The 20,465-nt window shown below is 41.3% G+C and overlaps 1 protein-coding gene across 2 annotated transcripts; it reads left to right on the forward strand.

Annotated features, from left to right (window-relative positions):
* The first annotated feature begins 265 nt into the window (after positions 1-265).
* LOC137434391 (alpha-ketoglutarate-dependent dioxygenase alkB homolog 7, mitochondrial-like) lies at positions 266-20,044 on the forward strand. 2 transcript variants are annotated; one of them, XM_078768837.1, is made up of 4 exons: positions 266-651; positions 16,720-16,893; positions 17,486-17,607; positions 19,864-20,044. In XM_078768837.1, the coding sequence occupies exons 1-4, from the start codon at positions 409-411 to the stop codon at positions 19,991-19,993; spliced, it is 669 nt and encodes a 222-aa protein (XP_078624963.1). In that variant the 5' UTR covers positions 266-408; the 3' UTR covers positions 19,994-20,044. The 2 variants fall into 2 exon arrangements, 1 of the variants encoding a protein (XP_078624963.1); XR_013621537.1 differs by lacking the exons at positions 266-651; positions 16,720-16,893 and adding an exon at positions 19,530-19,632 and having other exon boundaries at positions 17,538-17,607.
* The last annotated feature ends 421 nt before the right edge of the window (positions 20,045-20,465 follow it).

The raw sequence follows: 20,465 nt of genomic DNA on the forward strand, positions 1-20,465 counted from the left end.
AGAACAGGGTTATATTGAATTGTCGTATTGAACAGGCTCAGAACAGGAACAGGAACAGGAATACCGAGGACGATGGACGGACATTCCAGAGGTTCGGGTCCAAATCCGAATTTTAGATGTTTGTTTCACACACTCCAATTTATAACCGCAATTGTAAATCTGTCACCGTGGCGTAAACCTGTAAACCAATCATGCCCAGTTGAACGGTGTATAGGTGTCACGTAGATTACAGAAGCTGGATTGCCATTACCCGCGTCATTTTGCTTACTGTACGTACTGTACGTAGAGTAATGCCCATTTGTAATGATAGGCGGCTTGCCTGTTGGTGTTGTGTGTGCTTAACCCAAATGGCATAGGTGTATCACTTCGGACAATATAATTGTGGAAAGAAAGGTACGAACTAGTACTATGACGTGGACTGTTTGCTCCCAGTTAGGCCGCGTGTCTCGGTTAGCGAAGGCTAAAGTGTCACGACCCACCGCTCCCGGACCCTTCGAGCGCCGCCGCTTTGCCGCGCCTTCCGCGCCGCGACCGCCCGACGGGTTCGGTGTCTGTGAGGAGTTCGTGAGTCTGCGAGAGGAGCAGATTTTACTGGACGAAGTGGAGCCTTCGTTTCGGAAAATGAAGTTCCAGTTCGACCACTGGGACGATGTGAGCTTATCTCCCTCTGATTTGTGTTATTTACTCGATTTCTTGCTTCGCTCTGACCTTGAGCATTTCGTTATTGATTAAATGACATTTCCTCGTCACATTCGTTGTCGATTTCTGTTCAATCTGCCACTTGTTTGACCGCCTTGGCACCTCACCCTCTGCACTTCAATCTCCAGCCCCTATGTTTTTCTTTGAAACCCCGCCTCTTTAAAACCTCGCTCCGCCCTCTGCACGTCAATCTCCGCCCCCTCTTTTTCTTTGAAACCCTGCCTCTTTAAAACCTTCTCGCTCCGCCCTCACTTCAATCTCCGCCCCCTCTATTTTTCTTTGAAACCCCGCCTCTTTAAAACCTTCTCGCTCCGCCCTCTGCACTTCCATCTCCGCCTCCTCTATTTTTCTTTGAAACCCCGCCGTTTTAAAACCTTCTCGCTCCACCCTCTGCACTTCAATCTCCGCCCCCTCTATTTTTCTTTGAAACCCCACCTCTTTAAAATCTTCTAGCTCCGCCCTCTGCATGTCAATCTCCGCCCCCTCTATTTTTCTTTGAAACCCCGCCTCTTTAAAATCTTCTCGCTCCGCCCTCTGAACATCAATCTCCGCCCCCTCTGTTTTTCTTTGAAACCCCGCCTCTTTAAATCTTCTCGCTCCACCCTCTGTATTTTATCACGCTCCGCCCTCTCCGTACAGTCCTGCCTTTGATCTTCACAAACTCCACCTTCTGTCAGGTCTCTGATCAGTGCACCCTCTGCATGATCTTTTCATGCTCTACCCCTTGCACAATGTCTGTCTGCTCCCTCTGCCACTGTTTGTACTGCACCATTCGTACTCCTTTCACAGCTGGAAAATGGTCTTTGTTTTCTATACCGCTCTACTTTTATTTCCTGTCTTTGCTACTTCCACCTTTGCCAGGAAATGTTGTTTTGGAACCCATGCATTCATTGTGTTCTTTAACTTCTCAAAGGCTTCCTTTCACAATTTTATTTTGTTGTTTTAAACATGTAAATGAGTGAGCAAAATTGGCAATCATTGATAATCCATGTTATATGTCACCTTTCTCCTAATCAAAAATAAAGCATGGAATCAACAATTGCAACAGGGCACACTCACCTCTAAGCTGTGCAGCCTGGATTTGAATCCCGATCCAGCCATAAACTGTCATCCCAGTGTTTCACAGGCAGGTTGAGCCGTCAATGTGTGTAACATTCATCAATGTTCAGCATTTATACACTTATGGTCTTGATTGCAGCCCTTATCTTATTCCTCAGATTTGCAATATCGGTAAGCTTCGTTCGGTACACCAGGTCCTTCACATAACCATATGAAAAAACATCCAGAGGCGTTATGTCCAGCAAACGTGGTGCCCACAGTTTCGGATCGTCGCACCCAATCCATCAATCATTGAAGTGTTCATTGAAGAAATTGTGCACTATAAGACTCCAGTGTGGGGGAGCTCTGTATTGTTGGTAAATGACCTCTTTCCATCAGATCCACCAATTGCGGGAGTACAAGGTTCTCCAACATATTCAGCTAATAATTGTCAGACTTTATAGTGGCTTCAGCAGAGAAGAATGGCCCAATGACTCGGTGATGCATGAGGCCGCACAACACGTTAACCTTTAGGCTGTTGTGGAAGTGTAACTCAGTGTAACGTATTGATTGGCACTGGTAACTCATTGATTAAATCTGGTAACGAAGCAGAATGTGCACGAACATGGTAATCTCTTGAAACACCTGGTCACAGCCCCAGGCTAGAGCACCCTCCTACTGTGTAAATGGAAATCACAGCAGGAGGGGAGCGAGCTGATGCCAGGACTTGGTGCAATGCATGACCTCGGGGCATTAGCGGAGAAAGGATTAACGTTTCAGCGGACAGGGGATTAAGTCCAGTTTGTCGATATAAACGAGAGCAAACGTTGAGTAAAAAGGACTTGCCACGATAACTCCTGCTCGACGGAGCGAACGAGCGCTCATCATCAGACCCTCTGCCCGACGGGAGTGGCGGAGGAACATCGGCCGAACGAGAAGGACCATGCGAAAAGAGTTAACCTGGTCCATTGAATTAAGCGGTATTATTTGGTAATTGGAAATGAAATGAATAACCAGTTAATAAACCAGACCTTTTGTAAAACCTGTGTCCGGTCATTGGAGTCTTGAGTCTCCCGCAATACTTCCCCGACAATTTGGAGGCACCGCTGACATCAATTGTACAAACAAGTCTTTAAAAGGTGAGTGTGTCTTGTTTTGTCCAATATGATTTACGAACTTGGAAGTTATGTGTACATACATGGGGGAGCAGGTGGTCTGGGGCTTCCTTGCGCACCGATGCCGCGATATAGGTGGCGTGACCCATCACGAATGGTACTTCGATAAACGACTGTAGCTATCATTCATGTTTTTCTAAATGATTTCTGTAAATACGTATTTTTTGCGCTGGTCATTAAGGGTCTTACTGTGACCTGGGAGCAAACGGAGCATGCGTGCACCATGCGACCATTTGCTTCCAAGACGTGTAAGGCCGGTACACTCGTTTATACACCCGCACACGTGTAAAGTACTTCTTTTTTTTTGCACTTGTTCAAATCACGCGACTTGCTCGGCGTGCGACAGGGAACCGGGAAATGGAATTATATTTATATATATATTTTTACCTCATTCCAATTTATGGTATTGCGACAAAACGGCTTATATCTTTGGAACGACTGGTCGGATTTAGACAAATTAAACGGAATTGTGTAGGACGAAAGCCGTGGGTCCAAAGTAAAAAAAAAAAAAAAAAAAAAAAAAGGGGGGGGGGGGGTGGAGGAGAGAATTTTTTTTTCAGTTTTCCCGCCATATCTAAAACTTGTTCGATCAACAAATAAATTCATGACAGACAATCCCACCTCATGCCGGTCCAGAATTATTGTGAAAGATGGCGATTGGATAAAAATTGCATACCAACACTCCCTCACTGTCCCTCATTGTCCCTCATGTCCATTCCGGCACCCTGTCTCTTGCTCCCGCTCCTTCTCCCTCCCCTCCCTCTAGTTCTCATAGGCGGACGTTTTGCGAGAAGCAAAGCGTTTTGCAGGAATCTTCCAGGAAACAAAACCAGTGCTGTTGTTTTTTTGACGAAATTTGTCAGACAGATAGCATGGGTGACACGGACGAAATGATTGGATTTTGGTGAAGACCCAGGTGCGAATCCGGCTACGAGAATTGTTTAAAGTGATTCTTCACCATCAAGAGATCGGGTGAAAAGCGATATACATTATATTTAACATAATATACTTATTAATGTTATTATTTTAATATTATTCATATATTTAAAAAAGTTATGGATGAGTGAATGAACCTGGTGGATGAGTTGGGGAGGTGACGAGAACACGCCGATTACATTTTGGTTCAGGTCCGAATCCAGATCCGGCCTATCAGTGGGATACAAAACATAAACTGTTCACCAAGGCGGAGATATGCTCTCTCCTGAGCGTCGTTCTAGTTGTGTGTTTGTTCGTCTGGGCGATATCTTAGCCATCCTTTGAGCTAGGAAGCTGAAATTTGGGAAATTGGTGAACAAGTGCTTTTGAAAAAATAATCTATCTATAATTCCAGTAATCTCTGTGTGTGTGTGTGTGTGTGTGTGTGTGTGTGTGTGTGTGTGTGTGTGTGTGTGTGTGTGTGTGTGTGTGTGTGTGTGTGTGTGTGTGTGTGTGTGTGTGTGTGTGTGTGTGTGTGTGTGTGTGTGTGTGTGTGTGTGTGTGTGTGTGTGTGTGTGTGTGTGTGTGTGTGTGTCTGTCTGTCTGTCTGTCTGTATGCGACCGCTGTTTCTCGACAACTACCGGTCCGATATACTTGAAACTTGCCAGGTATATTGCTGGGGACCCGAGGATGTGCCTTTTCAAGGTTTAAAATTAATCGGACAAGTGGTTCCCAAGGTATGGTCACTGTACTCGCAAGCCGTTCGCTTTGGCTTTGCGAATGGACCAAACCATTTCATGTAAATAGAGGGGGGGGGGGGGTTCTACCGTACTCGCAAGCCGTTCGCTTTGGCTTTGCGAATGGACCAAACCATTTCATGTAAATAGAGGGGGGGGGGGGAGGTTCTGTGGTCGTTCGCTTTGGCTTTGCGAATGGACCAAACCATTTCATGTAAATAGAGGGGGGGGGGGGGTTCTGTGGTCGTTACTCCCACGTGGTTTCAAAGAAAATTTGTTGTTGTTGTTTGCACGCATTTTTTTTGCAAGCACGTACGGGCAAGCACGTACGTGCGGGCACGCCCTAGTATACGTGCGGGCACGCCGTGACAAGATATGGGATTTTAATGGGATTTTAATGGGATATTGGTTTAGGAATGTTAAGAGGTCATTGCAATGTGATAATTACTTGTGATCATTTGTTGTTGCAACGTTTTGGGAACATTTAAATGTTGGGTTTTGCTGACGTTTCCACAACGTCGCCACAACGTTTCACTTTCGTTGTTGCAACGTTTTGCTCCAACGTTTTGTGAACATTTAAATGTTGGGTTTTGCTGACGTTTCCACAATGTCGCCACAACGTTTCACTTTCGTTGTTGCAACGTTTTGCTCCAACGTTTTGTGAACATTTAAATGTTGGGTTTTGCTGACGTTTCCACAACGTCGCCACAACGTTTCACTTTCGTTGTTGCAACGTTTTGCTCCAACGTTTTGTGAACATTTAAATGTTGGGTTTTGCTGACGTTTCCACAACGTCGCCACAACGTTTCACTTTCGTTGTTGCAACGTTTTGCTCCAACGTTTTGTGAACATTTAAATGTTGGGTTTTGCTGACGTTTCCACAACGTCGCCACAACGTTTCACTTTCGTTGTTGCAACGTTTTGCTCCAACGTTTTGGGAACATTTAAATGTTGGGTTTTGCTGACGTTTCCACAACGTCGCCACAACGTTTCACTTTCGTTGTTGCAACGTTTTGCTCCAACGTTTTGTGAACATTTAAATGTTGGGTTTTGCTGACGTTTCCACAAGGTCGCCACAACGTTTCACTTTCGTTGTTGCAACGTTTTGCTCCAACGTTTTGGGAACATTTAAATGTTGGGTTTTGCTGACGTTTCCACAACGTCGCCACAACGTTTCACTTTCGTTGTTGCAACGTTTTGCTCCAACGTTTTGGGAACATTTAAATGTTGGGTTTTGCTGACGTTTCCACAACGTCGCCACAACGTTTCACTTTCGTTGTTGCAACGTTTTGCTCCAACGTTTTGGGAACATTCAAATGTTGTGTTTTGCTGACGTTTCCACAACGTCGCTACAACGTTTCACTTTCGTTGTTGCAACGTTTTGCTCCAACGTTTTGGGAACATTCAAATGTTGTGTTTTGCTGACGTTTCCACAACGTCACTACAACGTTTCACTTTCGTTGTTGCAACGTTTTGCTCCAATGTTTTGGGAACATTCAAATGTTGTGTTTTGCTGACGTTTCCACAACGTCGCTACAACGTTTCACTTTCGTTGTTGCAACGTTTTGCTCCAACGTTTTGGGAACATTCAAATGTTGTGTTTTGCTGACGTTTCCACAACGTCGCTACAACGTTTCACTTTCGTTGTTGCAACGTTTTGCTCCAACGTTTTGGGAACATTCAAATGTTGTGTTTTGCTGACGTTTCCACAACGTCGCTACAACGTTTCACTTTCGTTGTTGCAACGTTTTGCTCCAACGTTTTGGGGACACTCAAATGTTAAGTAAATCGGATAAGAATTCACGAGTTATTTAATTATTAGCGATTAAGGAAGTACTTATTTAATTAATTACATTTCGTATTAAATTACAGTAATTACATTACAGTAATTACCTGAGGTAATTACAGTAATTACAGTTCCGGTAATTACAGTAATTACAGTAATCATTACAGTAATTGCAGTAATCTTATTACAGTAATTACATTACATTAACTCAGGCACCTTTTGAGTAAGGAAGCTGATATTTGGACATGACACTGACCAAGTGATGTGGCTGTCAAGGAAACTTTTGATTTATTGATTAATCATTTAATAAATTAACTCGTTGATTTATAAATGACTTATTTAATTAAAAGTCCTCAGAGATACATCTTCGGATGAGATACTTGCAGATTGGTTATGCTATGAGCCAATTGATTAAGGAAAATATTTTGTGATGGCCATATTGGCAATTTCGTGGCCATATTCGTGGCAACTCAGTTAGTGCCACTGCACCTTTAAAATGCATCCCTGCGTTCATTTTTCGATCGATTGAGTTGAAATTTTGAACAATCGGATCTGGACTGTCGTTGTTAACGACTCTAGCACGCACTCGTCCAATCAGGATGGAGCGGTATGGTCCCCGGATCATCACTGCCCGCAGTGTTAATTAGTTTTACTTTTTTCTCTTGGTCATATAATTTTGAAGACATGCATGTCATGATAGAGGAAATGTTTGTTCTGTTGAACGGAATAAATGTTGTTTATTTGTGTGGGTGTGTATTTCTTGTGTATTTTGGATATATTTTCACGACTAATTCCAGTTAACATCCTGCAAAATTTGCTCGTTTGCTGGCCGAGTCGAAATTGCATTGAGTTCCTATGGCATGCGCCATTAAAAGCGCTGTGTAATGGTTGAGCTCCCTTTATTTCGTTTTGGTCATGCGGATGAGCAGACAAAGTGACGAATGCTGCGGCTGGAGCAGTAGAAGCGATGTTTTTTAATGGAAACGATGTAATGAGTAATTAAAAGTGGGAGGGGGCAACACCACGCATACCTCTTTTAAGGTGTGTATAAACCCTGGAATAAACGTGGGAGGGGGCAACACCACGCATACCTCTTTTAAGGTATGTATAAACCCTGGAATATTTCAGCAATCAATACAATGCTGAAACTATGTAAGTTAAGTTAATGAGTAATTTAATAAGTAATTTAATGAGTAATTTAATGAGTAATTTAATGAGTAATTTAATGAGTAATTTAATAAGTAATTTAATGAGTAATTTAATGAGTAATTTAATAAGTAATTTAATGAGTAATTTAATGAGTAATTTTATGAGTAATTTTATGAGTAATTTAATAAGTAATTTAATGAGTAATTTAATGAGTAATTTAATGAGTAATTTAATGAGTAATTTAATAAGTAATTTAATAAGTAATTTAATGAGTAATTTAATGAGGAATTTAATGAGGAATTAAAAGTGGGAGGGGGCAACACCACGCATACCTCTTTTAAGGTGTGTATAAACCCTGGAATAAACGTGGGAGGGGGCAACACCACGCATACCTCTTTTAAGGTGTGTATAAACCCTGGAATATTTCAGCAATCAATACGATGCTGAAATGATGTGATTACTGTGTAAGATGGTCGACATTGGGTTTGTTTGGGTTTGTTTATTTTTGTGGGTGTGTATTTTTTGTGTATTTTGGATATATTTTCACGACTAATTCCAGTTAACATCCTGCAAAATTTGCTCGTTTTATGGCCGAGTCGAAATTGCGTTGAGGTCCTATGGCATGCGCCATTAAAAGCGCTGTGTAATGGTTGAGCTCCCTTTATTTCGTTTTGGTCATGCGGATGAGCAGACAAAATGACGAATGCTGCGGCTGGAGCAGTGGAAGCGATTTTTGAATTGTTCAATGATTATTCGATATTGTTATGACTTATTGTCAATAGGTATACTAAGTGGCCATGAGGTAGCCTGTTGCTATGTACAGTTTTATTCTATTGTTGATTATACCACATAGCTGTGGTGATAAAGGAAATGTTCGTTTTAAATAGATGATTATGATATGACCATGACTATAAAATCATGATGATTATTATGAATGATATCATAGGGTTCAAATGCAGAATGATTGCATGAACTTGGGAAAGAACTTTCAAGCCCTATGGGATAAATTGGGTGTTACAAGTGATGGAGTTTCAAAATTTAGCATGATTGAAGGAATTTTAAAGTCTTATTTCAGGAGTTTTACGAAATTTAAATTGCCAAGAGATTTTGGGTACTATTAAAGGAAAAATGATGAGATTTTTTTTCCAATGAACTTTAATATCTGCCATCCATTTTGGCTGTCTCACGAATAAAGGATGAGTTGCCTTTAGTGGCTGCAAAGAAAATTTGTGGAGACCAGGCAAAATGGGGAAATATGTCAGATATGACCCTAGGACAGGACGGTGATTCATCAATTGACATGAGGTACGAACCAGAGGTGACGACCGATGAGAGTCGATCTCAGTCAATGGATGGACCTGTCCTGACATCATTGGGGAAAGGGCTTATGCAAGGAGTCATTCAAAATGATTAATTTGATTTATTGATGAATATTGATGAATTAATTGAAATTGAATAAATTTAACTGAATAAATTGAACTGAATAAATTGAATTGAATATATTGATTGTTTGATTGATGAAAATGCGGTCTCAAGAAAGAAGCTTTGATATCTTTGCGAGATATTATCAATGTGGAGACAACCTGGGAAAATTGAGCAAGGTGGTGAGTTTATATACAGATATATATGTGCGGTTACCATTGTGTGATTTCCCCGTCAAACAGAGCGGACACCTGAGGATTCACCCATTTCATACTGACCCTCCGGCTCATCTGCAAATACTGATCTGTGAGATTGGATTGTGCAAAAGCCACAGCTGAGGGAGATTCTCTGGAAATCACCGTGTGAACAGGTGGAGAGATCCTTCCTGGAGGTACGAGTGAAGCTTTAGAGGAACCTGGAACAAGCTACAACACATCCAACGCTACTTTGATAAAAGGCAGAATGGGAAATGGAGCCTGCAAGAATACACAAGGACAACCAGAAATTCCACAAAAAGGTGCTTGTACACATCATATGTACGACCATTATGGTGCCGAAGCTATAAGGCAGGTCGAGAATTGGTATTTGTGGACAAAGGGACATGATGAGGAGTTTCCAAGAGATGGTACATTTGAGCGAAGTCGATTGGAAAGATTGGAACAAAGATTGAAAGCCAGGAAGAGACAGAATCTAATGGTAGACTGGCTTGCATTCCATCTTTGGGATGGTGAATCCAGACAACGGGAACAGCAAGAACGGATAACGGATCTAGAACTTAAAATTAAAATAAAAAGGATACAGGATACAGTGGAGGAGACAAATGCACAACTGCCCTCGAAATTAGGAATGAAAGTGACAGTTGTCCCATCTGATTTCCAGTTGTCTCCCCAAAAAGGACGGTACAGAGAATTTTTTCGTGTTTCAGGAAATAACGAAAGATTGCAGTGGCAACTCAGGGATGTAGAGATGCAGCCCAGCAATACAAGTGCACAGGTGCACAGATCAGACAACGACAGAAACCGGTGTTTCGAGTGTGGAAAGATGGGACATTGGAGAAGAAGATGTCCGTATGTCAACAGGAAGACAAGTTCATGGGGCAAACCAAGATCAAGGGTACCAGTGCTTACCGGTACCTCAGACAATGATTAGGCCTTCATTGCTGCAAATCCCAAATGATGATTGGCCTCAACAGATTCGATTACTGGACAAACATGAATAACTGTCGATGATTCTTGTGTCTGAAAAGTTTTCAGAGCAAGAATGATTCATTTTTTCTTTTTGCTTGTTAACAAATTAATAATTAATTGATCAAATGCCAAAATTGGATCTTCTATTTTGGGCACAGCAATTTTAAATTTACAAAGTTTGGAACAATTGCATTGCAATTTTTTGGCAAACCAAGTGACAAGAGTCACATGATGATCAGGTGGGAATTTCGGACTAGTGTTCTGCACGATTGATAGGTCAGTGGTCGACTGACATGCAAATGGGTGTGTAGTCAAAATTTGGATAGATTATTGTGGAGGCTGAAAGGGTAATTTCAATGTGACATCATAGGGGTTTTCTAAGAATGGACTTTTGGTTTATTTGTGTATAAGCATTTTGAATTTGATTGACAAATTTTATGAAATTGAAATAAAATTGACACCCATCTGATCTGTAAATAATGGTTCCAACGCAAACAAATATGCATAATGCATGTGTGTGTGTGTTTTTGTGTATCAATCTTACAAGATTGTTGACACCGACAGTGTGCCTTGTCTGAAAATAGATAGTTCCATGTGGATGGGATCGCATATCGAGAGAATTAGTAAAATAAAATAGAAATATAATTTGATTATGAACATTATCCTTTTTGTCAAGGGAGATGGAATATAAAAATTTGATTTACTGAGTTATGAGCAGCCATTCATTGATAGTAAATTCATTGATAGTAAAAATTGGGAGTAATCTTGAGATTCCATTTTGATAGAATTTATATGAGAATCAAAGCTATTTATGGATATGAGCTTCATGGAAATGTGGGAGTACAAAATTGGCCAAATTTGGGAGAGGTCTTGCACTGACTTCCCAGAGTGCTCTGCTCACGGATTTTATATATATAAACTTGAATTTTATCAGCATATAAATTGTGCTGCATGTATGGTTGTGTATTAGGCATAGATGATATGGGAAAATAGTAAAGAATATCTTGCTGGTTGGAACTATTGTGAGTTTTAAAACGGAATGCATTGTGAATCTTAAACCAAGGGACAGACATGAACGCGCTGTTACGTTATTTATACTCAGAACGCGATGTCACGTGTACCTGCAACATATTTGTTAAACTCGCACACCTATATTGGCATACTGGTGTCAGTAATACTCACTGGGTGCATAGAAATGGATGAGCAACAGTTAAGGGGGTTTAAAATAAAAACACTTACTTGGATATTTTCTACAAAAGTATGGGTTTCAATAAGTGGTAGCTGTACACATGGGATTCATCAAATTAAGTTTTGGAGTTCAAACAAAGTCACTGGTTAACAGATGGGAATGGATAGTAAATAAATTCTACGATGCTGGGTAAATGAAGTGAGATATTACAAAGACTTATGAGAGCTATTGTTCTTCCTTGCAGCAGTGGGAGAAAATTTAGATCCAACATAATGAATCTATAAATGAATGTGATAGGGATAATATCCTCAATTTGTACTAATTATTTGATTGTGGGTAAAGAAATTAATTTATCGTAGTGGATTGTTAACAAGCAGCCTGAAATGTCCTGAGAGTGTGCATCCATGTAATCAGAAATCCCAGATTTGTTTTTTACAAACAACATTTTGGTAGAGATCTTATGTGGACGAATACTTGCTTGGTAGATAAAAACGGTACTGCATGTTGGCAGCCACTTCGGTGGCCATTTAGGCCGAACAAATAGGGAGAAACTGTAATTGAATATGTAATTTACAGATGAGTATTTGGGAAGTAAAAAGGGAATTTATTGATTTGGGAGACATTTTTCGAAGGTTTATTAAAGTGTTGCAATATGACATTTGGCAAGGAAAATTATTGGATGGGAAAATTAGATCTGTTTATAAAATGAGTTTGTTGACCCACTGAAGTTAATTCTTTGAATTGTTGTTTAATTAGCATTTTTTGTTCAAATTGGAAATAGTTTGGTAGAGCTTTGGATAAAACCTTTGGTTGCGGTATCTTGGAACGAAATGATAAACCATAGGAGATTGATAAGAATAGAAACGAATATGGACCCAAAATAGAAAGTTGGATTCATGCCTCTCATTGCAAGCAAGCACATGGGGCTAAGGTGGACGATCCCACAGAAAATGAGGCTGCACCTAGCAGCCCAGCAGAACATTCAGTGGCAGATAAATGATAGTCGTGATTTACAATCATTTGAATTACATTTTAACACCCCTTGCATTGATAAACATTACATTTTCAACATGTGATATTCCTACTTGAGATAGCGACATTTATTTGCCTACATGACATACAATTACCTACTGATATTAGTACAGCATGAGTGATAATGTAGCACAATTACACTCATGATCAAGGGAGTTAGGTGGACCCCGGGATATAAGGGAATCAGGGAAAGGCAAATAATCAGATTGATGTTAAAGAATAAGGAATTTTTAGGGATTTTCTTTCATTAACCTGTTAGGAAGGTTATTAGTTACGATGTTGAATTTTATTGACATGTAATTATGTTATAGGTACGGACATATACAAGGGGTAGCTCACATGTTTTACAGATGGATACAGGTGGGACAAAGGGAAACACCTTATCAAGACAAGCCGACCAATCAAGGGAAACCAGAGACTTCTACTTCAGATACTCCTTGAAAATGGTGATATTTATCCTAGGAATGGGTTCTCTAGTAGTGGGGACTCTGTGTTGTATGGATTATTTTGGGGTAATGAGGGAACAAAACGCAACACCAGCAAATGATATACAGATATATGATCATGCGGAACGACAAAAGCAGAAGAGAAGTTTGATGAAGGATAAAGACACACCTTTAGAACCCGATGGATTACACGGGATTAATACTTTTTTACATTTAGCCCATACAAGGGCTGCTATAGCAAATGAAAGTAATTGTTGGATATGTACACAAATGCCGCATTCTAGTGAGATCGGAGTACCATTGGAGGCAGTTCCTTTTGGTTGGGCGGAGTTATGTAGCCGCTTCCCTCACACCCTGATAGCATCAGATTTTAACGGCCAACTGTCCGGGGAAGTGGGATGGCAAAAAGGGGGATATAATTGTAACCAATTTAAGGACAGTTATAGACCTACATATGATAAGAACAAAATGCCCTCTTACATGACCGTCCAGCAGCAAATGACAGGATTAATGTGTATCACCAGACCCCAAACGCCTACGCATAACAGGTCTATGGGAACCTCTAAATGCCACAATTATGGTCACGAAGAAGGCTGGATGAGAACACCTGTCCCACTAGGACCAAATGGCACGAAGGGTTTAGCTTTATATTGGGAAGGTATGTGGGGAATGGACAACACATGGACATATAATAATACGTATTTTATATGTGGACACAAGGCATATCCGTATCTTCCCTCGGGATGGTTCGGAACATGTTTTATGGGGTTTGTGCTTGCACACATGCGCCTGTTAACAAAGTCACCAACGCATATCCTGCATTCTAGGCAGAAAAGAACTATTAGCATGGGGGAATGGATTGGAATGGTAATATTTCCATTTTATGGAACCTGGAAGGCAGGGCGAGAACTCAGGCACATGGCATTGGCTATGGAGAAGTTGGCAAATAAAACAGCTAGTGGATTGGAAAAACTTACAAGAGAGCTGGCAACAACAAGAACGATGGCATTACAAAATCGTATGGCATTAGATATGCTGTTAGCAGAAAAAGGAGGTACATGTGCAGTCATTGGTACACATTGCTGTACATACATACCTGATGAGTCAGAAGAAATTTATAACATAGCCGATACAATCAGACAAGAGGGAGCAAGATACCACGATTATATAAAAGGGGGTGCCTTTGCATGGTTGGGAAACACATTTGGAGGGGTGGTAGCTAAGATACTCCAATATTTGTTTGTTGGTTTAGTAGTTATATTGGCAATTGTTTTAGTGGTGGCTTGCTTGAAAGCCTTAGTGATGGTGTGTTTGAATAAGGTAACCAACAACACGATGATAACGCATGAAGTGACAAATGAGGAAAGAAATGTGGAACCAGAAAAGGAAGACTTTTATGGCGACATAAATACTGAGATTAAAAGATTAAATCAAGTGATGTTGCAAATGAATACAGTAGAATTAAGATAATGGCATAACGACAATGTTATGAGTTGTGTCAATTACAATATCAGTGAACTCATATCACCACGAGTGCCACACTGTTAAGGGAAAAAAGAGGGAAAAGAAAAAAGTGGAGAGGAATTATGGTAATAATACATTATGCTTAATTTGTTGGTTTGGGAAAATTGTTGTTGGGAATTAGGTATTCCCGTTTGTGATTGTAATCATATACAATTTATTTTCTTAGAGTAGTGCTAAAATACCTGCATGAGTTAATTTTTGAACTATATTAACCTGAAAGCAATTGTGGATGCTATTCTTAGTTTAGGAGTGAAATACATACCTGATTGAATATTATTTGTGTGACGCATAAAGATGAATATAACTTTTTGTGTTAAGGGAAAACAACAAATTGTTGAATGTGAAACTGTCGGAAGATATACATGATTATGCTGTTTCATGGTAAGATGTACCCTATCTGATTCAGTGTGTGCGGAAAGCAGATTCAGATGTGACTGAGCATAAGGATAAGACGAGATCACATTTTGAAGGGAGTGCTAACGGAATTGGGAAGAAGTTCGAGAAAGAAAATTTGTGGCTAAAAATGAAGTTAATCATGGCATACACCCTCTTTCTCAAAGAATGATGAAGACATTCTCCCGTGTAACTTGGAGATGAATGCCCGCAATACTTCCCCGACACTGTCATGCTCAAGTTCTCAGACCTCATGTGGAGGCTCAGAGCCCCAAATCATGATATTATGTCTGTTAACTTTCCCAAAACATGGAAGGTTAACTCATTTGAGAAGAGCACGCATCATGGGAATCCGTCATCTCCGTCTCAGCATTCCAAAATATCCACTGAAAATGTGATTCATCGCATGCAGTCGTCCGGTTTAAGTGAACTTTCCATGTGTACAGCTGCAATCGCGTGTGCAGCACTTCATGTACTGTTGAGCAGTGTAGCTGCAGCTCCATGGTGGCAGTCCTAAAGGACTCGTAGAGACTGCGCTCGAACGACTCACAAGTGTGTTCAACATCCTCACCACTCGTGCTTGGCTTTCTTCCATAGATCATCCTGAAGCGTTGTTGAACCCATGTAGATGATTTTGTCTTTATAAACCAGGAAACACATTGCGCTGTTTCTTGTGGGGGCACCATATGCAGCAAATGTCATCTACCATGTATCAGGAGACTCCTGGCACCAAAAAAAAATGTAAATAAAACTTTGAGGAATATTCTTTCACATGCAGCAAACCACATTGGGATATCCCATTTCATCGTTTTTTTTATTTATTATGATTTGAATTTGGAATGGTAATTTGTGGAAACCCTGTACTTTGTGCCACATTGTATATAAGTCAACTCTGTGCAGGATAGTTCCTCACTGACCATAGCTCCCCCTCTCCCTCCTCCTACCTTCAAAGTCTCCCACTGCCAATTACGCTGCAGCAGCATCCCTCTCTGCAGATCTTGTGAAAATAAGCAACTGTTCATCATCCTGTAATGTCCTGTAATGCAGGAAAGAAACAATCCTCAATTTGTATCTCCATAACAAGCAGCTGGCAAACCCTACAATAGTTTATTTCTGTGGTTACTCTCTCATCTCTGGAGCTCCTGGGACTCGCCATCAGCTTTCATCTTTATTGGGCAGATCATATCGCCAAGCGAGCCTCCAAAGCCAGGTGCTGCATTGGAAAATACATGAGTTTCCAACCTTCTGCATGCAAGAAAAGTTTACACGAGACAAATAATGTCAGGAGATTCAGAGGCTACCGGAGGATCCCTCACTTTGCTGTCCTCTGAAGTTGGAGGCCTACAATATGAGGGAGGGAGTAGCTGTGCCACCCTCAAGGCTTTTCTGAAGTCTCATGGAATATGCTTCTCCATAGTAGACCACTGCTACTGCTTTCCATCTTGCCACCCTTAAAGCAATGACGTTTAAGGCCCACCTTGTCATCACCATCTTAGGCCAAAAGTCTGAATGTGAAGGTCAGCTTTTTGTTTATCATGAGCAAGTTAGTGGCGTTGCAGTCTTTAGGTCTATTTTCGGCTTGCTCTTGCTGTCCTCACCTGTCTTTCTAACTGTCACACACATTCTATCAGACTTGCCTTATGACTGTCACCAAGTCTAAACTCGTTGGTCACCTCCATTCACCCCCCCCCCCCCCAGTCACATTTTCTCTCACATATAGAACTTCCCGAATCTGTTGTCTCTTGCCTTTTCTCTCCAGGACCTTCACGTGTGCTGCCTACCTCATGGTGTCCCAATTTTACGACACCGATTGAGACCCTTCCCCCTTTCAACTGAAACTATTCGTACTGTGGTTAATCCTCACTTACATTCTTGTCCCTATTTCCTTCGCCACACTGTCTGTTGACACTTTTGTTCTGCTGTTCCATAAGCTTTGATATCCCTTGTTTAGAAAGTAAAAGCCTGTGGCCAATTTGCACTGTCCTGCAACCGATCTGTATAAACTAATAGGATTTTCTTCTCTTAGGCTATCCATGGCTATCATGAGATAGAGCGGGAGAAATGGAGTGCTGAGGCTGCCTCTCTGTTGCATAGAGTTTTTGAGACAGCATTTGGAACAAGAAGTGAAGTCAGCCCTCTGATCCACATCCTAGATTTGGATGCTCATGGGTACATCAAACCACATGTCGACAGCATCAAGGTGACATTCATTCATTCACCCATTTCTTCTTTGTAAGTAAATGACTAAAGGGGGGCCCGACAGGATGGCCTAGACCGAGAGGTATGCACACTCACCTCTAAGATGTCTGGCTTGGGTTTGAATCTCATCCCAGCGATAAACTGTCATCCTGGTGGTTCACAGGCAGGGCGATTCGTCAATGGGTGTGCCGTCCCTCTGACGTTAAATGGGCGTCCCATGTGCTGGCATTATTTGGTGGACGTTAAACATCTCATGGTGTCCTTCATGAAGAGCAGATGAGCTATCGCAAGCACCATGGCCAAAATTCAATATTTCTGGCATAACCTTAATTGAACGTCGTCAGGACTGGTTCGTTGAAGATTTGGGACAAGCTTCCCCCGGTCAACCCCACAAGGACGTAGGAATAATTGTGGCCGTTAAAGAAGTAGTAGATGACTGATAGATGGAGTGAAAAGGTGCTTCAACAGGTACAAGACCATTCCTGCCTTTTGTATCATCGGCTCTATTATGCTCTGCTTTAGACATAAGGAAGGAATTTTCCCAGTTAATAAGCAATGTTGGTATCAGCTAAGATGTTCTGGTGTCGATGCAGTTCTGTGGGAACACCATCGCTGGCCTCAGCTTGCTGTCCACCTGCGTCATACGTTTCGTACATGAAGGAACGGCTGAACAAATGGATATGCTGCTCAAACGGCGCTCCTTTTATATCATGCGGTGAGTAAAATGTTTGCAACTTTGTGCAATAGGCTACCAGTAATAGAAAAATCAACCCCCTGCTTTACCGCGTGATGAGTCTGTGCGAGACCGGACATTTTAAGAGAATCTTCCAGGTCATGGGCTACCCTTCACTCAGCTGCAAATATTTCAAGGAGCCATCGAGAAAAAAAAAAGTCACAACAAAGATCCATCAGAACCAGTTGATGTGCTCCATCAGATCTTTGTATATATACTTATACCCCACTCCCCATTTTGCTCATACCCTTTGGGACTTGCTAACCTTGCTACCTTGTCGTTTAGCTGGAGCCTCGCAATCGGGATTGACAGGTCGATCCCAGAATCTTCACTCGTCGATCTGAACATTAAAAAAAAAGTATGGGAAGGGTCGTGGTTGTATGGTGGTTGTATTTGAAACTGCAGTGGCTGTGGGTCGCACACGCAAGCTGCTGGAGAGTTTTTAAAAGAGCTAAATGTGGGCGCACAGGTCAATCAGAAATTATTTCCGTTTAAACGAACTGATTATCCATTAATGATGCAGTTGCTGTACTGCTGTGGCTGCCATACAGTTGTCGGTTGCTCATATCCAAAATGACGAGCGAGAAGCCGGGCCCGTCCAAGAAGGCATCTTTTCGCATTAGCCACCTGCTGGCGAAACATAAGAAACCATTCACCGATGAAGTTAATCAATGAGGCTATGACGGTTACTGCCGACAGCTTGTTTAAAGAAAGAAAAACAACGATGAAATTACGACAGCCATCAAGAGCATGCCACTTCAAAAGTAGCCAAAAGGGTGGAATCGCTGTCCGAGGACATGTCTCATCAAATACTGTGAATTTATCTTTAAAGACATCACATTGTGAATGTTTCTCATTGCAGTTTGATGCATCGGTATACACAATGGATACGGCCCAGCTGATTGTTTTAATTTGCATAGCATTCAAGACTCAGTAACAACGAACGACTTTCTCTCTTTTGCCACTTAGAGGACAAGAGGCGAGGATGTCTACAACGAATTTTAAAGGTGCACCGACATTGCTGGGTGCCAATGCAGGCCTTATTGCACTTTGCTGAAATGATCATGCATTTGCCTCCTTTGTCAATTACCACCGTGTTATCCACCAACAAGCGCAAGCGAGCAAGGATATCAACGTTTCTCATGTTATGACAGTTATCAAGATCGTCAACTCAATTATTGCTAGAGCTTGCACCATTGCTCGTTCAAATTGTTACTCGATGAGCTCGATGCCACCTGCAGTGAGCTCATCCTTCATGAAGATGTGAAGTGGTTAAGTCGAGGAAAAGTCCTCCAGAGATTTTTAGATCTGATTCCTGAAAATGTCACCTTTCCTAAATCAAATATAGGCAAAACTTAACGAGCTGAATCACGAACTGCAGGGGAGGGACAGGGACTTGTCACACATGATCAGTGCAGTGAATGCATTCAAGTTGAAACAAGGCCTGTGGTCCTCACAGTTAAAGAACAAGGTGACAGGACACTTCCCAAATCTGGAGAAAATCCTACAAAACACCAAAGAAGTGTTCCATAAAAATAAAATTGCATGACCACCTGACGATTGGAAAAGGAATTCAACAGACAATTTCAGGAGGGAGACGAGATGGAAGAAATCGTTTTGTCTCAAATAATTTTCTTGAAGTGGACATTGGAGAACTGAGCAAAATTTCAGCAGGTGTTTGACCAGAGCAGTGGACGTGACATGGAGATAATCACCATGCAAGATGACAGAGCTGAAAGCTAGGTCAAGGGAGAAAGAGTTTTGGGGAATTTCAAACAGAGAGAAGTACCCTCTTCTTACTTCCTGTGCACTCGAGGTGAAGGCCTACTCTAATTCCACATATCTCAGACGATGATTTCATCTGGGAAAAATCCATCTCACAAAGTATCGTCCTTATCTCACAGATGTCCATCTGATGGATTGTATGAGACTGGCCATCTCAAACGAGGACCCAGACTTCAAAGCACTCAGATAGTGTGCAAGCACAGGTGTCACACTAAGAACAAGGTGTGTTATGCATAAGCATATATATATATATATTTAGTAAAGTAGAATTTTTTAAGGGGAGATCTTGGGTTGCATTTCGATTCTAAAAGTGATCTTATGTTTAAAAAGGTTGGAAACCACTGGGCTCGACCTAGACCCTTGCATTATGCAAACATTATTCACCTCTCCATGATTGGAGATATGTGTACACTGTGCAAAAGATCATGTCAGTTTTTAATCTCCCTTCCTCAGGGATAAAGTGCGATACATGTTCACTCACGAAATTCTAAAGAACGAAGAATCCTATTACGAAGGAAAACACATCCCGAGAAGCAGACGGATCGCCATCATTTGCCGGAACTTTCCAGAAGAGAAAACGTGAATCTATGAATTGTGTGAAAAAAAAAGTAAAAATAAAAGATGCAAAAAGAAATTTTATTCCTCCATCGTTTTGGGAAGTATGTTACATTGAACAAATAAATGACAAACCGTTTCAGTCGTTTTACACATTAGTCGACATCATCAAGTTTACCTACCCCTGTCCTCCTCATAGCCCTTTCTCTCCAAAAGGTTCAATAATATAGTTTGATCCTTTTGATGTGGATAGCAAAGGTCAGAATTTGCTAGATTCCTCATCACCAGCATCTTAATTCTTCGACTTAGTCTGCCAGCATTGCTCCAAGCTGTCTGCAAGGAGAAGTGGGAAATTTAAACGGCCAACTCAAAACAGCACTTCATTTGCTTTACAGTATGGAGCAGACTTGCAAGTGCAGCGTGACGGCGAACTCTCAACCAAGCCATCGTTATGGCAACTGTGACACAGTAGATCACTTTCACCATTCCAACAATGGTGG

This window comes from Myxine glutinosa, unplaced genomic scaffold (genome assembly GCF_964187855.1).
Source record: "Myxine glutinosa unplaced genomic scaffold, kmMyxGlut1.1 SCAFFOLD_586, whole genome shotgun sequence".
NCBI classification, from domain to species: domain Eukaryota; kingdom Metazoa; phylum Chordata; class Myxini; order Myxiniformes; family Myxinidae; genus Myxine; species Myxine glutinosa.